This window comes from Syngnathoides biaculeatus, chromosome 12 (genome assembly GCF_019802595.1).
Source record: "Syngnathoides biaculeatus isolate LvHL_M chromosome 12, ASM1980259v1, whole genome shotgun sequence".
NCBI lineage: Eukaryota > Metazoa > Chordata > Actinopteri > Syngnathiformes > Syngnathidae > Syngnathoides > Syngnathoides biaculeatus.
In genome coordinates this window covers 23,236,007-23,251,986 of record NC_084651.1, presented here as the reverse complement: position 1 = coordinate 23,251,986, position 15,980 = coordinate 23,236,007, and the positions used below count along the sequence as shown (strand labels likewise).

The following is a 15,980-nucleotide window of genomic DNA, read 5'->3' as shown; positions in this document are numbered from 1 at the left end:
AACTGACAGCTTGGGCTTCCCGTTCTTTTGGCTTTTCTAAGCATCTTTTTGCAACATGCCAGGTCCAGTTTAACACTTGAAGGAAAGATGTGTCAAAATCACAGCTTATTCTCTCTCCAGGCGGTCCCGTTCCCAAGGCTAGTCAGAGCTCGTCAGCACTCTTATGGAGACATAAACCACTTGCACATGGGATTGGTAGACAGCCAGCTGTTAATAACCTAGTCATGTTTTGTTAGGGGAAATGCTCATCCCATCTGCAGTAGTACAAATAATCACAACAAAGTGTTTGTGGGGAGAAAGAAAGAGGATGCATGGTGCGAATGAGCAAATGGGAAATTTACTGTGACATGCAGAGACCAACCCATCCAAACCCAACTCACACAAAATACATGACAAAAACTGGATGAATAAATACTGTGGTTTGGAGTTAGACATGTCTCCCCAAATATGATTCAGGGTTTGATATCAGGGCTTCCACACCCAAGTCATCTAACCATCCCTTTAGGAGCCTTACTCTCTGCTCAGTGCTGTTAATCTCCATGACATCAAGAGTGGAATGAGGATAATGGAAATATTCCTTAATAAAGTGGGCTGAGAACAACTTCCGGGTGGTGGTCGATGCATTGAGTCACAAGGAACTTTGCGTTGAATTAAGTGAAATGAGATCCAGACTATCTGTTCAGGAGGTTTTGTGCGACGAGAGTTGATATTACACTTTGGAGGCTACACTAACTTTAATAACATACCACACGTTATGCCACATTACTATATGCACACAACAGTAGTCTGTTCCTTGAGAACTGTACAACCAGATATTTTCAGTCGTATTTTTTTATAATCATTAATATGACATCTTGATCTATTTTTCTACATGAAAGTAAAATAAGAAAAGAGAAGTGAAAATTGCCATTCATTGAATTTAATTCAAATCAAAAATACAAAAATGGTATATGTATCATTGTCAGGATTTAGAATTTTGTCCATATCCCCCAGCACTACTTTGTGCATGAATTAATGATTTTTTAGAACGACCAATAATGAAATAGAATGACCAAGTAAAAAAGATCTACCCACTAAAAAAATGCAAAACATATTTATTTTAAATTATATTATGGATTCTTTATGTGTAAATGTATGTTTGTGTGCCTTGCATACCCGCATGATCAAATATTGCACAACACAACATAGTGAACCATAAACATTTTTTGAAACTGTGTTCACGTTCTTCTTCTTCTTTTCCTTTCGGCTTGCCCTGTTAGGGGTCGCCACAGCGTGTCATCCTCTTCCATGTTAGCCTTAGCATCTCCTGCATCTTCCTCCCTAACCCCAACTGCCCTCATGTCTTCCCTCACCACATTCATAAACCTTCTTTGGTCTTCCTCTCGCACTTTTGCCTGGCAGCTCCATCCTCAGCACCCTTCCACCAACATACTCACTCTCTCTCGCCTCTGAACATGTCCAAACCATCGAAGTCTGCTCTCTCGAATGTTGTCTCCAAAACATCCAACTTTGGCTGTCCCTCTAATGAGCTCATTTCTAATCCTATCCAACCTGCTGACCTCGAGCGAGAACCTCAACATCTTCATTTCTGCTACCTCCAGTTCTGCTTCCTGTTGTTTCTTCAGTGCCACCATCTCTAATCCATACATCATGGCCAGCCTCACCACTGTTATGTAAACTTTGCCCTTCATCCTAGCAGAGACTCTTCTATCACATAACACACCAGACACCTTCCGCCAGCTGTTCCAACCTGATGATCTCTAAACATCATACAAATGAAAATGCACACCTGGGCTGTGTCGCTCACGTGTGTGGACTCGTCCAACTGCAGTGAAAAACACTCACAATCTCGAATGTTCTTCCACACATCAGCCATGGCTTCACAGCACCGTGTAACTGTAGTGTGACGAACCCAGACGATGCTTCTTGATATTGTGTGAAAAATGACTGCTGTGCGTCCAATTGGGATTTTAGTTCGTTCACTTTTCTCATTCTCAGCGTACTTTTTGGCGGAATGTCGGTGTCGTATTTTCCATAAACAGTTTGATAATACCGCGACACATTTTACTACACTGGCAGATGAGACAAACGCAACTCGAAAAGGACATCATGAAAAAAAGTCCACCTCACATTCTGTATGAAAGTGATACGTTTTTGCCTTCTTTACTCCAACATCCACACTCATGTTTGATAAGATTTCTTAAGCGAGGGCTTAAAATAGGGGGGAACTCAGTGACGAGCGTGTTTTCCTCTACTGTCGTTTGCACATGCGCGGTGAGCTAAAGGTCAGAAAATGTCGACTGGTCGATCGTGATCGACGCATTGAGCACCCCAGATGTAGGGAATTGCAGGAATGTGGAGTCCGTAATTTATTTTTTAAACGGGTAGTTCTTTAAATACAATGATTTACCTAATGTACTTCTATTCCTTTGCATTAACACAAATTATTTATATTAATTATGCTTTGATTTTAATGGTCCAGCCCACTTGACATCAAATTAGACTGTATGGAGGAATGTTTGTAATGTAGATAATCTACAATGAGTTTGAAATGCCTGCTTAGATGTGTCAGTGTAGTGTACGTCTTTCACTATCTGGTGTGACAAATTCCTGTGGATTTCTGCCCATGCCACTGACTTTATAATTGTCTGTCCCCTTCGTAGGGAGAGTTCCTGACAGCGAGGAGCGAAGAGGACATATTTGCTCATCTGGGTCTCGAGTACATTGAGCCTTGTCTGAGAAATGCATAGGCATCCACTCCTCCTTGGATCGGTGACACTCGACTCCGCTGTTTGTCCCATCTGCTTCCAAGTCTAACTCTCTGATTCACTTTTAATTTTCATAGTTGTGAATTGATGAACTCATTTGTTGTTTTTGGGATTAAATGTCCTTGCATGATACATAATGTTGCTCAATCGCTATTACGAAGTGAATAAAATCTTCCCATTCATTTACGGTTTGCTTGTCTCTGAGTGTTTTAATGATACTTGCAACACAAAGGCAATTGAGTGCCTTGGAGGAAGAGTGTAAGAACCACAAAGGGAGGGAGGAGGCAGAAAGAGAAAGTGAGTTAGATGGGAGTCAAGAAAAATGAAAAAGAGGGGCGAGGGCTTGTCAAGAAAAATGTTGCAATCACTCTCTCAGCAGGAAAGTGCTCAGCATGAAGCAAAAGAAGCTCTTTTGGGAATAGAGTGGCGGGTAATGAGCTACAGATAAAGAACCTTCTGTGTTGTCATTTACTCTCTATTTCAGTCTACGTCCACTGCAGATCATTTAGCTGCCATTTGAGTATCTAAAGACTACGACTTCTTACACAATGAAAACTGCTAGAACAATCTGTATAAACGAACATCACAAAAAAAATGAGTTTTCATATTTGTATTGAAAACAAGTGAACATTCACAGTAAAAGGTGAAAAAAGTAAGGGAACCCTTAGCTTTACGAACTGGTTGAGCAATAACCTCAACCAAACATTTCCTCTACCTGCTCCCTGTTTTCACTGCAGATCACAATGTCATCAGCAAGGATCATGGTCCAAGGGGATTCTAGTCTAACCTCATCTGTCAGCCTATCCATTACCACTGTGATCAGGAAGGGGCTTGGAGCTGATCTCTGATGCAGTCCCACCTCCACCTTAAATTCTTCTGTCACACTTAAGGCATACTGCACCACTGTTCTGCTGCCTAGATGCATGTCCTGTACTATTCTAACATATTTCTCTCCCACACCAGCCTTATGCATGAAGTACTACAGTTCCTCTCTTGGTACTCTGTCATAGGCTTTCTTTTGATCCACAAAGACACAATGCAGCTCATTCTGACCTTGTCTGTACTTTTCCACTAGCATCCCCAAAGCAAATAATGCATCTGTTTCTGTTTCTAGGCATAAAACCATACTGTTGCAGATACCTCTGTCCTGAGTGTAGCCTCCACTACTTTTTCCCATAACTCCCATAAAATTGTGTGGCTCTTCAACTTAATTTCTCTAAAGTTGGCACAGCTCCGCAAATTGCCCTCATTCTTAAAAATGGGAAATAGCACAGTTTTACTCCATACATCAGGAATCTTCTCACCTGCCGGTATTCTGTTGAACAAATTGGTCAAAAACTCCACAGCCACCTCTCCAAATTGCTTCCATACCTCCACAGGGATGTCATCAGGACCAACTACCTTTCCAATTTTCATCCTTTTCAGTGCCTTTCCCACTTTCCCATAACTAATCATTGTCACTTCCTGGTCCATCATACTTGCTTCTTCTACTCTTCTTTCTTTCTCATTTTCTTCATTCATCAACTTCTCAAAGTATTCTTTCAATTTATTTAGCCCACTATTGCACCAGTTAAAAGATTTTCATCTCTATCCTTTATCGCCCTTACTTGTTGCACATCCTTCCCATTTCTATCGCTCTCTCTGGCCAACCTGTAGAGATCTTTTTCTCCTTCCTTCATGTCCAATCTGGTGTACATGTCGTCATATGCCTCCTGTTTAGGCTTCACCAGCATCTATCTTTGCCCTATGTCGGATCTCAATGTACAGTACTCTCCTCAGTCCTCTCAGGGTCTGACTTTTTCGCTAAGCTCTTTCTTTGAATGACTTCCTGTAAGTTGAGGTTCCATCACAAAATCTCCTTCTCCCATTTCCCACCAGCAGATACACCAAGAACTCTCCTGCCTGTCTCTCAGATCACCTTATCTGTAGTACTCCAGTCTTCCAAGAGCTTTTCCTGTTCCAAGAGAGCCTTTCTCACCTCTTTCCGAAAGGCCCCACAAAGTTCTTCCTTGCTCATCTTCACCACTTGGTTCTCTTGGACCTTTGTCTTCTTAAAGGTCTAATCTAGAGGAAATGTATTTGATTTGTCTATCATACAAATGTAGCTAAAATTTAATAAAAAATATATTTTAAAAATTCTCAACACAACAGAAATGAAATAAATTAGGTACATCTCAAGATTTTGTTCTAAATGTCGCTTAGATTTGGCAAGTTTCGGTTCTCTCCAGAATGTGACATCACGTCACGACAACATTTAGCTAGAGAGTTAAAATGCTAGCAAAGATAATGAGGAAGAGTGTTGCATACAGCTGTTCTGTGTCAAACGCCGATGGAGTCAGCTTACATGAATGGCCGAAGGATGAACAGATAGGCAGGTTATGGACCAGGTTTGTGAAGACAAAGCGGGCACATAGGACTTACAGATCAAAGTGGACAGTAATATGTTCCAAGCATTTCCTGGAGGACTGCTTTGAAAACCTGGTGCAGCGTTCACTTGGCTTCGATAGCTAGTATGTGCGTGTTGAATTGTTTAGGATTGAGAAGTATCTACCTCGTTTTAAATATAAGTACAATTGCGATACAGATATATATGTCAGCTAATATCCGTATTCATCTGATGTTTAGGAGGTGGCGGAATTTGTACACTTTATAAGTTAGTGTACTGTTGACGGTGAGGTCTTCCTCAAATTCGACTATAGCAGTGTGCTCTCAAATGTTCGATGCATTATTTAAAATACAGATTAAATACATGTAAATAAGGCAAAGAATGTGCTATAAACAATCGACATTACTCAGATCTGACAAAATATTCCAAATTGAAAATATGAATGAAATGTTTTTCGTTTTATCTTGCTGAAGGCCAAAGTTACTACCTCGTGCCTGTCCAACTATCCATTTGTGCCTTTCACCAAAGATAATTGTAACCGCAACCGTAAAAGACGATCTCATGAAAAACGAGAAAGATTAAGAGTTATATTATTAAGTTCTTGTACATGTAGTCCTCAGATCTGTGAAGAGGAGGGTCAGATACATTTTATAAATCTGAATTTGAATTAATTTCAATGCCTCATGTTGGTGCGGGATGGTGCTGGTGTGTGCTGTGGTGTCCAAATCCATGTTAAAAAATACTATACCGATAGGATGAAGGAGTAAAACAGGACAGCAGTATCTGCATATGTGTGAAGTAATGTAATTTCCATGTTTCAGGTTATGTGGAAGAGCTCCGGACCCTATATGTGGATGCGGAGCTAATGACTTCCTCTGCTGACGCCTAAGCACCACCACCTCTCAGCAGCCAGTACACAAAACCAAGCAAAGACTTGGCTATTTGGGATCATCTTCAAGATTTTCAAATCAAAGCTGTTGAAATGATATGTTGTGGGAAAACAAATGACGAATTTGAAGAATCCGATTTAAAACCCATGTCCACTTTGTTAAACTGAAACTAAATTATATCCTGATAGAACTTCAGCGGCAGAAGTTTTATGTTACAAACGTTCTTCATGTTGCATGATGCAAAAAATAATGCATTAGTCTGCCTCTGTTCAATAGTCATTTTCTCAACTGACCCGAACCTGTAAATATGACCTCCATGGTGAAGGCAAGGTGAGGTGGCATACTATGGATTTGAACTTTCAGATCCTAATACAATTTTATGGAATGAAACAATATCATATTTAGCATGTGCATATACCAACGTTTATTGTTTAACATGTTGCTGTATTAAGTCAGTCTTGACAAAACCGTCCTGAACAAACCTTCAGTGGTTTGTAAAAAAATAACTTGGTTTTGAAACTTTTTACAGATATCACAAATTCTTCGACCATTTTGCTTACTCTAATTAGAGACAATTTGAAAGGAAAATTTTGCACCAGAACAACAAAAGACATTTTAGATTTGAAACTGTCACATAATGCCAGCACTGTCCATCAATTATTAGTCCAGGATCAGCACCCACGCTTTACTTTTATCCAAAGAAAGGGGTAATGTTCATCAGCTGGGCATAAATCCTGTGAGCATTGCATCATCTTCAAGTCCTGGCGGTGGAAATTATGCTTGGATTCTCTGCACAGCACATGATGGTATAACGACCCTGTTGCTCTTGTCGAGAGGCCCCCAACACCACCTCACCAACTCTGTACGCCACGTGGCTATTTCTTTCCTGTCCTTCTGTGAAGGTGTTTGTGCCATAATGGTATTGGAAGACATGCTAGCCTGTCTCCAATACAAATGGGTTTAGGCAGACTGGGTGAAAGCCTTTGTGGTTAACAATTCAAGCCAAGGTGCTTCCATCCAACTTCTGGGCGCTTTCTGTAATTGACCCCTCCGTACAGGGCACTTAACCACGCCTCCTGAAGTGATGTCACGCCACGTGCGCTGATGTAAGACAAACAGTAAAAATGTCAAATACAATACAGTACATTCTGAACTGAGACAGACTCCATGCTTCTGATTTCATTCAAATCAACGATATATTATAGATTCTAAATACAATACATTCTTAACTGAGAGAGACGCCATGCTTCTGATTTCATTCAATCATTCACACGAAGCAATGTTATGCTAGCGGAGAACGTCTCATTCATTTATACGAGACGTGTATTAAAAATCAAATTTAGGGCATATCTTCATGCAAACACAGTCTGGTTAAGCTTCGGTCGCGAGCCAGCACGAAATCAATATGTTTGTGGAGTCCGATCATCGCTAAATATTGCTCAACAAAGAATAAGTGTGTCAATCGTTCACACGTAGCGGTGTTATGCTAGCGGAGAACGTCTCATTCATTTATACGAGACATGTATTAAAAATCAAATTTAGGGCATATCTTCGTGCAAGCACAGTCTGGTTAAGCTTTGGTCGGGAGCCAGCAAGAAATCAATACGTTTGTGCAGTCCGATCATCGCTAAATATCGCTCAACAAAGAATAAGTGTGTCAATCGTTCATACGCAGCAGTGTTATGCTAGCGAAGAACTTCGAATTCATTTATACAATACATGTATTGACAATACATATTGGCAATTTCCACATTTACACCCGGGTAAAAAAATTTAATCAGTTAACATGTTATTTGGTTTGTTTTAAGCACAAAGTTGTATTTCATTACCATCTTTTGCTCGCCAAGATAAGGCTGAAATAATGCCGCTGTGCCGTAAAGCCCTATCATTTATTCATTCATTATCTTCTGACTGAAAAGTGAAAACATGGCATACTTGAATGTATGCAAATTTACCTTAACAACAATTGAGAAATGGACGATCTTATAGTTGTGATCTTTAAACGCAGAACAATACCGAAGGTTTCGATTTTTGTTTTCTACCGACTCAGTCGCTAGTACAACAACAAACGACTCACTGTTGTGTGCAAGCAGCATCAGACGTTTAAACGTGTTTGAATTAGTTTATTTCCTCAACAAGGTGTACCGTAGATTTCTCGAGGTACCAACCAGTCTGTGTTTTGGGTGCGAAGTCAGTCAACGTCGTCAGGTCTTGCCGAATATCGTCCTTGCGTTGTGTTCGTCAACTCCGGTTTGAACAAATATGGTTGAATTACACCCGCATGGCAACATAGGAAGAATTAGAAAATTCCTCCTCTTCAGTTCCTATCCCTTCCACAGAGCATTCCTTACAAAAAAAAAAAAAAAAAAAAAAAATCTTCATCACTATTGTCTATCTCCTCGAGATCCCACTCGCAGCGTGTATGACTGTTTGTTTCGGAAGGCATTTTCTTTACTGGGGTTGTCTCAACTTGATGTCACACGGAAGCAGCTTCAACAGAGCCTCGGTTTGAAACAACGACTGGGGGCATTCGGATTCCAAAGAAAATGTGCACTCTGGCACTAATTTATTTCAGTTCTGTCGTGTTGAGAATTTTTGTAATATTGTTTTGTGAAAAATTAGCTATGTTTGTGTGATATATAAATATAATATATGTCCTCTGGATTAGACCTTGAAAACAGAAAAGGACACCTTGAGGAACAATGCTGTGTACAGTATATCCTGTAGGAAGGGTAATATAACCTGTAAACACACTACTGGATCATTGCTGTTCATAAGTGGACAAGTCTTCCTGAAATTACAGTAGATGGACAATTTCTCAAATCCAATTATACAAATTAGCTCATCGCTGTAGCACAAGATGGATCTAATATAATTTACCTAATCTCCACATTTCACCTAATGTAGCATGGAAAAGGCTCACCCAAAACTGCATAAATCCAATTATGAGCACTGTGGTTTGATCCTTTGCAATCCTACCATGACTCTTACCTGAACCCTCAACAAGTTAACAACCATTTAAAGCATTTTCCGCTTACTTATCCTGAATGAGACTAAATAAATGGAGGTCGGGAGCTACATATTTGAAATACTTGGGAATGATTTAGGCTTTTTTGTCTGTGCGAATTGCCTTTGTACAAAATTCTTTTAGTTCAGTCAGAATTAAGAAAATTATTTTGACACGCTAATATTAGATGGATCACAACACTTTTTGGGATGGTAGGAGCTCCCAAATGCCCTCTAAATGCAATATACTGTACCGCATACTGTCTTGGGGTTTTAATTGGCACAGAACAGTATCTATGTTCTTCAATGCTCATGAAAAACAGATTTGGTGCAAATGACACTGCTCTGATTAGCCAATTGACCACACTAGTTATAAGAGTTCAAAGAACTTGCTCTTCCCTACATTGCACATTTTCTTTCATTTTATCTTCCACAAAAACCTCTGAGCTTCTCAATTCTTTAAATGTCTCATTTAATAACACTAGTGAAACTTCCTTTGGTTTATATGCCACTAAATATGGCCAAATCGCATTTATCTTTAATTGTCTTTTTAACCGATGACTGATTTGTGGTGTGAGCATTTGGTTTAAGCCAAGCACATTTCTAATGAAAACTTTTATCAAACATTCATCCAGGACTCCACTTGTTCCATAACCATAAAATGTGTTAACCCCTGGGTTGCGAACTGTTTATTGGAAAGACTCGCAAGCAGAATTTCCCTCTGGCAAGTCAATGGTTTTAATAGACTTTATACTTTAGATGATAAAATTTACATGACATTGAAACTGAAAAATGTTTCATGTATCATTTTAGCCCACAATGCACATTAGCTACAGGAAAAAGGATCATACATTCTCAATGACCTTTGCTAGTCTTGCTGGTCAAGACCTTTCAATGATGTGTGCATAAATGCATTGCAGTGGTTTTAGTCTAATTCTAATCTTACGATACAAATTATTCTCAATTTCATTTGTATTCAAACGAATTAGTTTCCAGCCAAGCCTTTGCAAAATTTTACATTTAGATTAAAAAAACAAGATTTGAAAGAGGGATGTCATTAAGGTATGGTAGAAAAAAAATATTCAAAACCACCGGTCAGGACTGACTGTGACCACTGACTGTAAATTGTTGAGCATTGGCAAGTGATTGCGTTTTGACAGGTAGAACCATAATTGATTTGATTTTCGACCTACACTATCTTGGTTGTGATGTTGATGATAGCTTTTCTGACATAAATCAGAGTACATAAATATTGTAGAATGAAAACGGATAAAGCATCCCAACTTTCGTCATTCCTTCTGTATTTTGAATTTGATGTCTTCAGATTGTGTGATACAAATAAACTTGCCTTGCCTTGAATTACTGTACACGTGAATATGGGCAGAAGTTAGTAAAATGTTAAAATGAAAGTACAATCAATATACACATGCATCATCAATAATGATCATTTCTGCCCTGCATGTCAATAATCTTTTATTCTCCATGGAAATGACATTTCTGAGTTAAACAGGAATAACTTATTTTCTTACTTTTGCCAAGATTATGTATTCTGAATGCTTATTGTTTACAATGTGGATTTCATTGAAGCTGCTTGAATTCAAAATGTAAGGACTGTTTACATATGCTATGATACAAAATGAATTGAGAAAGCATTTCAGTCTTGACAGGTGGAAATAAAAAATTGATTTGAAATAAAAGTGATCAGTCCACCCAGAATTCCCAGGTTTCTCATTATAAAGAAGCTTCTAGAAGAGAAATTCAAAATTAACTGGAAGTGCCACAAACTAAAATTGTTGATCGTTAAGGTCCTCAATCGTAGCATTGTCGATCCATGATGTTCTTGTTTTGTTTTTTGTCAATGTTTAGCTAAATGGGCCGTGACTCCAACATTTTCCCCATTTGAGATTTAGCATACTCAAATATCTTTGTGAAATTGCTTTCGCCTGCAGATGGTTCAGCCTGATAAAACTTCCAAACAGGTGGGTGAGCGTGTCTCCTAATTAATATCCTCATTGTTCCTACTTGGTCAAGCATGCATCAGTAATTTCAGCAGAGAAAATCACCCTCACTCTGATTGTATTCCAATTTACTAAAGCGCCACGAGCATTTTGAATTACTCGGTTGTTCTGTCTATGCTCTAGTGAGATTAAATTGCCCGTGGTAATGGTCTATTGTTGAATTACAGCTAATTGGGTACTTTTTGAAAACTGTTTATTTAATCCATCAATAATAATAATACTAAAAACCTCCCCTACTTGATTTTATCCTGATACACGGACTTCGGTATGACTTTTCCCATCAAAAGGAACATAAATGATGAGTTTCCATCAATACACCCGCTAAGCACATTGGCGGAATTTGAATTTTTGTCGCAGAGTTTAAATGCTCAGGAAAAACCCGACGATTAAATCCATCTTTTGCAATACCTAATGAGCTTGCTAAGATTAGCCGCGTGATGAGTGATACATGGTGATCAGCGGAAACACATTAACATGCTCACGAAGAGAATTGCGACATGCGAATTAGTGTCATCAGGTGTTTTTACTATCTCGTTCTTATGGAAACATTACCGAAATAGGGGATGGAGTCATAATAATTGTATTTCATTTTAAGTTCAAAGTACAGTATTCAAAATTGGGAAGTCAGCTCTTTTTCAGCCTGCTGACACCAAAAAGTACAAAATAGTACGTCTCTTGAAGTTGAGCTTGCTGATGACATCATTGATGCATATTTACTGTCTTCTTGGGAGCTCAGGTGCAATTTGTGAGACTTTTGGCTCCCATGCAATGTAAATGCAGGAGAGCAAGGATTGCAGAAAAAAATTAAACAACAGTAGCGCCGGAGAAAAGGAGTCGGATCCGGATTGTCGGACATAGGAACAAAACTTGCTTTATTGGCAGACATCAAAAAACTACTCGCATAACGGCGGAACTCTGCGAACCGCCCACTCCGGAAGAACAACAACAAAAACAGTCTGTGAGGAACCCTGCACCCCAACTCGAAGTCCCGCGGGTGAATTATGTAAACACCACACAAGCCCCCCCAGAATTCACCCATAGTCAAAATACTCGTGCCGTGGAGGGATGACGACCCGACCCCGGCGGGTGTGCACTGTAGGGGCCGAGGGGGGCGGGGCCGCACTGTCCATTGAGTCACGGGACAAGGGCCCAGGCGGGGTCAAGGGCACAAGTCCAGAGTCCTTATGCCATAAGAGCGGATAGGGGAGCCATTAGCGGACAGTAGGGGTGGCCCATGAATCCCGCCAGCGGCGTCTTCCGCAGTGGCCGTCAGGACGCTCCTCTGGGCGCTGGTGTCGCAAAGGTATTTCGCGCCCGGAAAGGGTGTCCTTGACGAACAGCAGCCGGCTCTTTGCGCCCACGCTCACGGCTGCAGTGGAGCGCGGGCTTTGGTGTTTCCCGACGCGTCGTAGTTGCAAGGGGCGTGGCACCTCTTTGCTTTCGCACCAAAATGGGCGTGGAAGTAGCACAAGCCTGTGCCAGCACGGCCATCGGTGGCGATGGAGCCCCTGCTGGATGCCACCCCCGCGCCCGGAGGCGAGTAACTGCGCGTCGCGGCCATCATCTCTGGGGAGACGAGCTGGGTGGCCAGGAAGAAACAGTCGGCCTCCTCTGCCTCTGACTGTACTGTTAGCGAGCGCCGTCTGAACATGCGGTGGCATGTACTTGAGAAACAGTTCCCTGAAAATGAAATTGGGCTCTTCCGTGCCCAGCAGGTTTAGCATCATCTCCATGAGTTCGGAAGGTTTGCTGTCCCCCAGTCCATTAATAGCCAACAGACGTCGGGCACGCTCCGGCCGTGAAAGCTCAAAAACCTTGAGAAGGTGAGCCTTGATCCCAGCATACTTACCTCGGGCCGGGGGAGAGGTGATGAAGTTCACTGCTCTGGCCGGCGTTGAGCTCCCGAGGGCTGAGACAACGTGGTAATAACGCGTGGAATCGTCCGAGATCCCGCGGAGGGCGAACTGAGCCTCCGTCTGGGCGAACCACGCTGCCGCGGACGTCTCCCAAAACTCCGGCAATTTGAGGATGGCGGTTGCCATGTTCGTTTCAGTCTTGAAAACGCCGGGACTGACGTCGGGGTCACCAGTGTAGAGCCGGAGAAAAGGAGTCAGAGATGGAATGTCGGACATAGGAACAAAACTTGTTTTATTGGCAGACATCAAAAAACTACTCGCATAACGGCGGGAACTCTGTGAACTGCCCACTCCGGAAGAGCAACAACAAAAACAATCCGTGCAGAACCCCGCACTCCAACTCGTGGTCGCGTGGGTGAATTATGTAAACACCACAATATACCACCTAAAACTATTGCTTTAACTGTGATTAGCTCCATTCATATAATGGGAATTGGAATGTGATCACTTTTTTTTTTTATTCCAATTCTCTGAAGAAAAGTGTGATGTCAGAATTTAAAAATCTTTTGTGGGCTTGATGTTGCTGTTTTAAATGTATATATTTTATAAATGTATATATAGATTTAATGCATTGATGGAGAGGTGTCACAAACTTACAAGTGAGTCGCTTCTGGTGTTGAGACGTTCCATTCCTTCTGGTATCTTTTGGTGGATGGTGAGGACAAATTTCTTCATTATCCATAAAACCAAATCATCAAGTGACTCAAGTGCATAGGCTGCACAAGACTACTTGTAATTTATTTCTGAGAAAAAGTGGGTAAACAGTAATCCCATCTGCTTCGAACACCTGGAGGTTTTATCCATATGCTAATATGATGCCTCCAATGGTGTGAGTTGAATAGTGTCTCTATAACTCATTAAAATGATTTCACTTGGTTAAACTAGACAATAGCAGCGACACTGTAGCTTTCTACTGCATCTGTTTCTGGAATTACAACCCAGATATTTTTCTGCCGGGTCCTGTGAGAAGGGTTGTGGGGGCCTGGTTACATTTATTTCACTGCTGCTAAGATATGAATGAAGGTTAAGGCCACCTACACTGGTCTCCATTGGGGACAGTTGGGTGAATATGAAATGCACTGGTTAAAAATTTACATTTAGCTCTCTGTGTTAATGTGTCAGTCTGCCATCTTTGCGCTTTCTATGATATTTCTGTGTCTTCCACAGTATTATGAGAAATATTCAGAGAGCCTAAACCTCGGAAGAATAAACCATTCGTAACTTGTTAAAAAGAATGCAAACAATCTAGTGCCTCAATTTAAAAAAGGCTTTGAATAAATTGTAATGGGATTCTAAGCATGGCACATTAACATTTTAACATCAAAATATTATAGGATTCGTACAGGATACATGGTATTTAAAATGTTAAATTCACATTCTCATCGTGTATGCACATACAAGTTACACAAGTCAAAGGCTATATCACAATATATTATGTTGTGTTATAGAATTTGAAAAGCTTTTCTCTCAAACCATTCGAGACAAGCAGCCGTTCATTTGAGTGCGACTGCGTCACTGTTTTGGATACGACTAGCATTTGTGGCCTGTGTGCAGAGGTCCATTGTATTGTCAATTTTCCAAGATGGTTATCTTCACATGGGTCGCAACAGTGCCCGAGCCTATCACAGCTAACATTAGGCGAAAAGCAGACTACACCCTAAACTGGTCACTAGTCAGTCACAGGTTAGAGCACTTATCAACACCATCACTGAGCGGCAATCAATCTCACGCTGCCTTCACTAAAGTCAGATGTGTATACTACTACACTATCAGTGTGTGCAGAAGTCATATAGGTCATTTTATGAATACTCTGTTCAGTGCATATTTTCCCTTTTTCAAATTCCTTTGGCAATAGCCCAAAATGTACATACATTTTAAAATTGAGCACTGGATGGGATGTTTCAAGTGTTGCTTTTGTTTGGTGATCACATCTTTTGATGTCCTCATGGGATATACATAAAAGTTGACATTTATATAGTTGTGCCTCCTGAGATGCTTGAATAGAAAGCATTTTAGGACTGCCTGAGAGGCAACACTGATGTGAAAACACTTTAACTTTAAATAGTAGAATCACAAAAGACAGAAAACAATCAATCATCTCCATCAACAAAACAATCTTTCCATTTCACAAAAGACCATGCTGAAATTATAATGTATTTTCAAAACTACAAAAGCAATATGTTTAGTTGATCAAACGTGAATTAAAGGCCCAATGCTTTTTTCAACTATTGAAAACAATTCCCAGGTGTCTCATGGACATGTCTTTGACATATTTTCATCAAAGGAAGGGTATACATATTTTTCCAGCATTTGTGTTAATTGTGCCGTACAAGTTAGCCAGTTGTCATCCTGCCACGTACAAAATTATGGACCAACGGTGAATCTGTTTTTCATGAACTGACCACTGGACTGGATTGAAGTGTTACATTTGCTGTTTATTATTTTCATAATAACATCCACGCCGAGCTGAATCTCACTTGATACCCGCAAATGTGTTGTGAAAGATCATGTGATAACCTGGCGTTTTGATTAACTATAACATCTCTGCTGTTGTGATGCCATTCACTTCTGATTCCAAATTTGAATTGCAGTCAGACTAGTTGCAGATGGTTGGCAAAACATGGAATATACTTTTGGAACCCTACACACTGCACCACTCAACGAAATTGTTCAGTGGTGTTCGGCGGCATCGCTTCAAAGCGAGAGCCTGCATAGATTCAATTATATTATCACTTGTGGAAGCAGAATTTTATCATCAAGCGACCAAAAAACACTCATCAATGATCAATTAATGTGGCACAGTGGAACACAACATTGAACAACTAATACATTGAAAATTATTATCACATTATTCATGTTCAGGCTCTCCTTAACTTTTGCCTTTGACATGATGGTGCGTCAGCCTTTTTGTCTTAACATCACTTTGGTCAAGGTTAATTGTTGTCTTATTAGTCCACACAATTTTAGCCCAAACATACGTTATTTTTGGCAAATTA

At 40.4% G+C, this 15,980-nt stretch overlaps 1 protein-coding gene across 1 annotated transcript in view; it reads left to right on the top strand.

The window, feature by feature from the left end:
- dntt (deoxynucleotidyltransferase, terminal) overlaps positions 1 to 2,955 on the top strand; it is an 81,060-nt gene extending 78,105 nt beyond the window's left edge. The window contains exon 11 of the mRNA XM_061837773.1: positions 2,664 to 2,955. Coding sequence (XP_061693757.1) covers positions 2,664 to 2,750 — 87 coding nt within the window. The 3' untranslated portion in view covers positions 2,751 to 2,955. The remainder of the gene's footprint in view (positions 1 to 2,663) is intronic.
- The last annotated feature ends 13,025 nt before the right edge of the window (positions 2,956 to 15,980 follow it).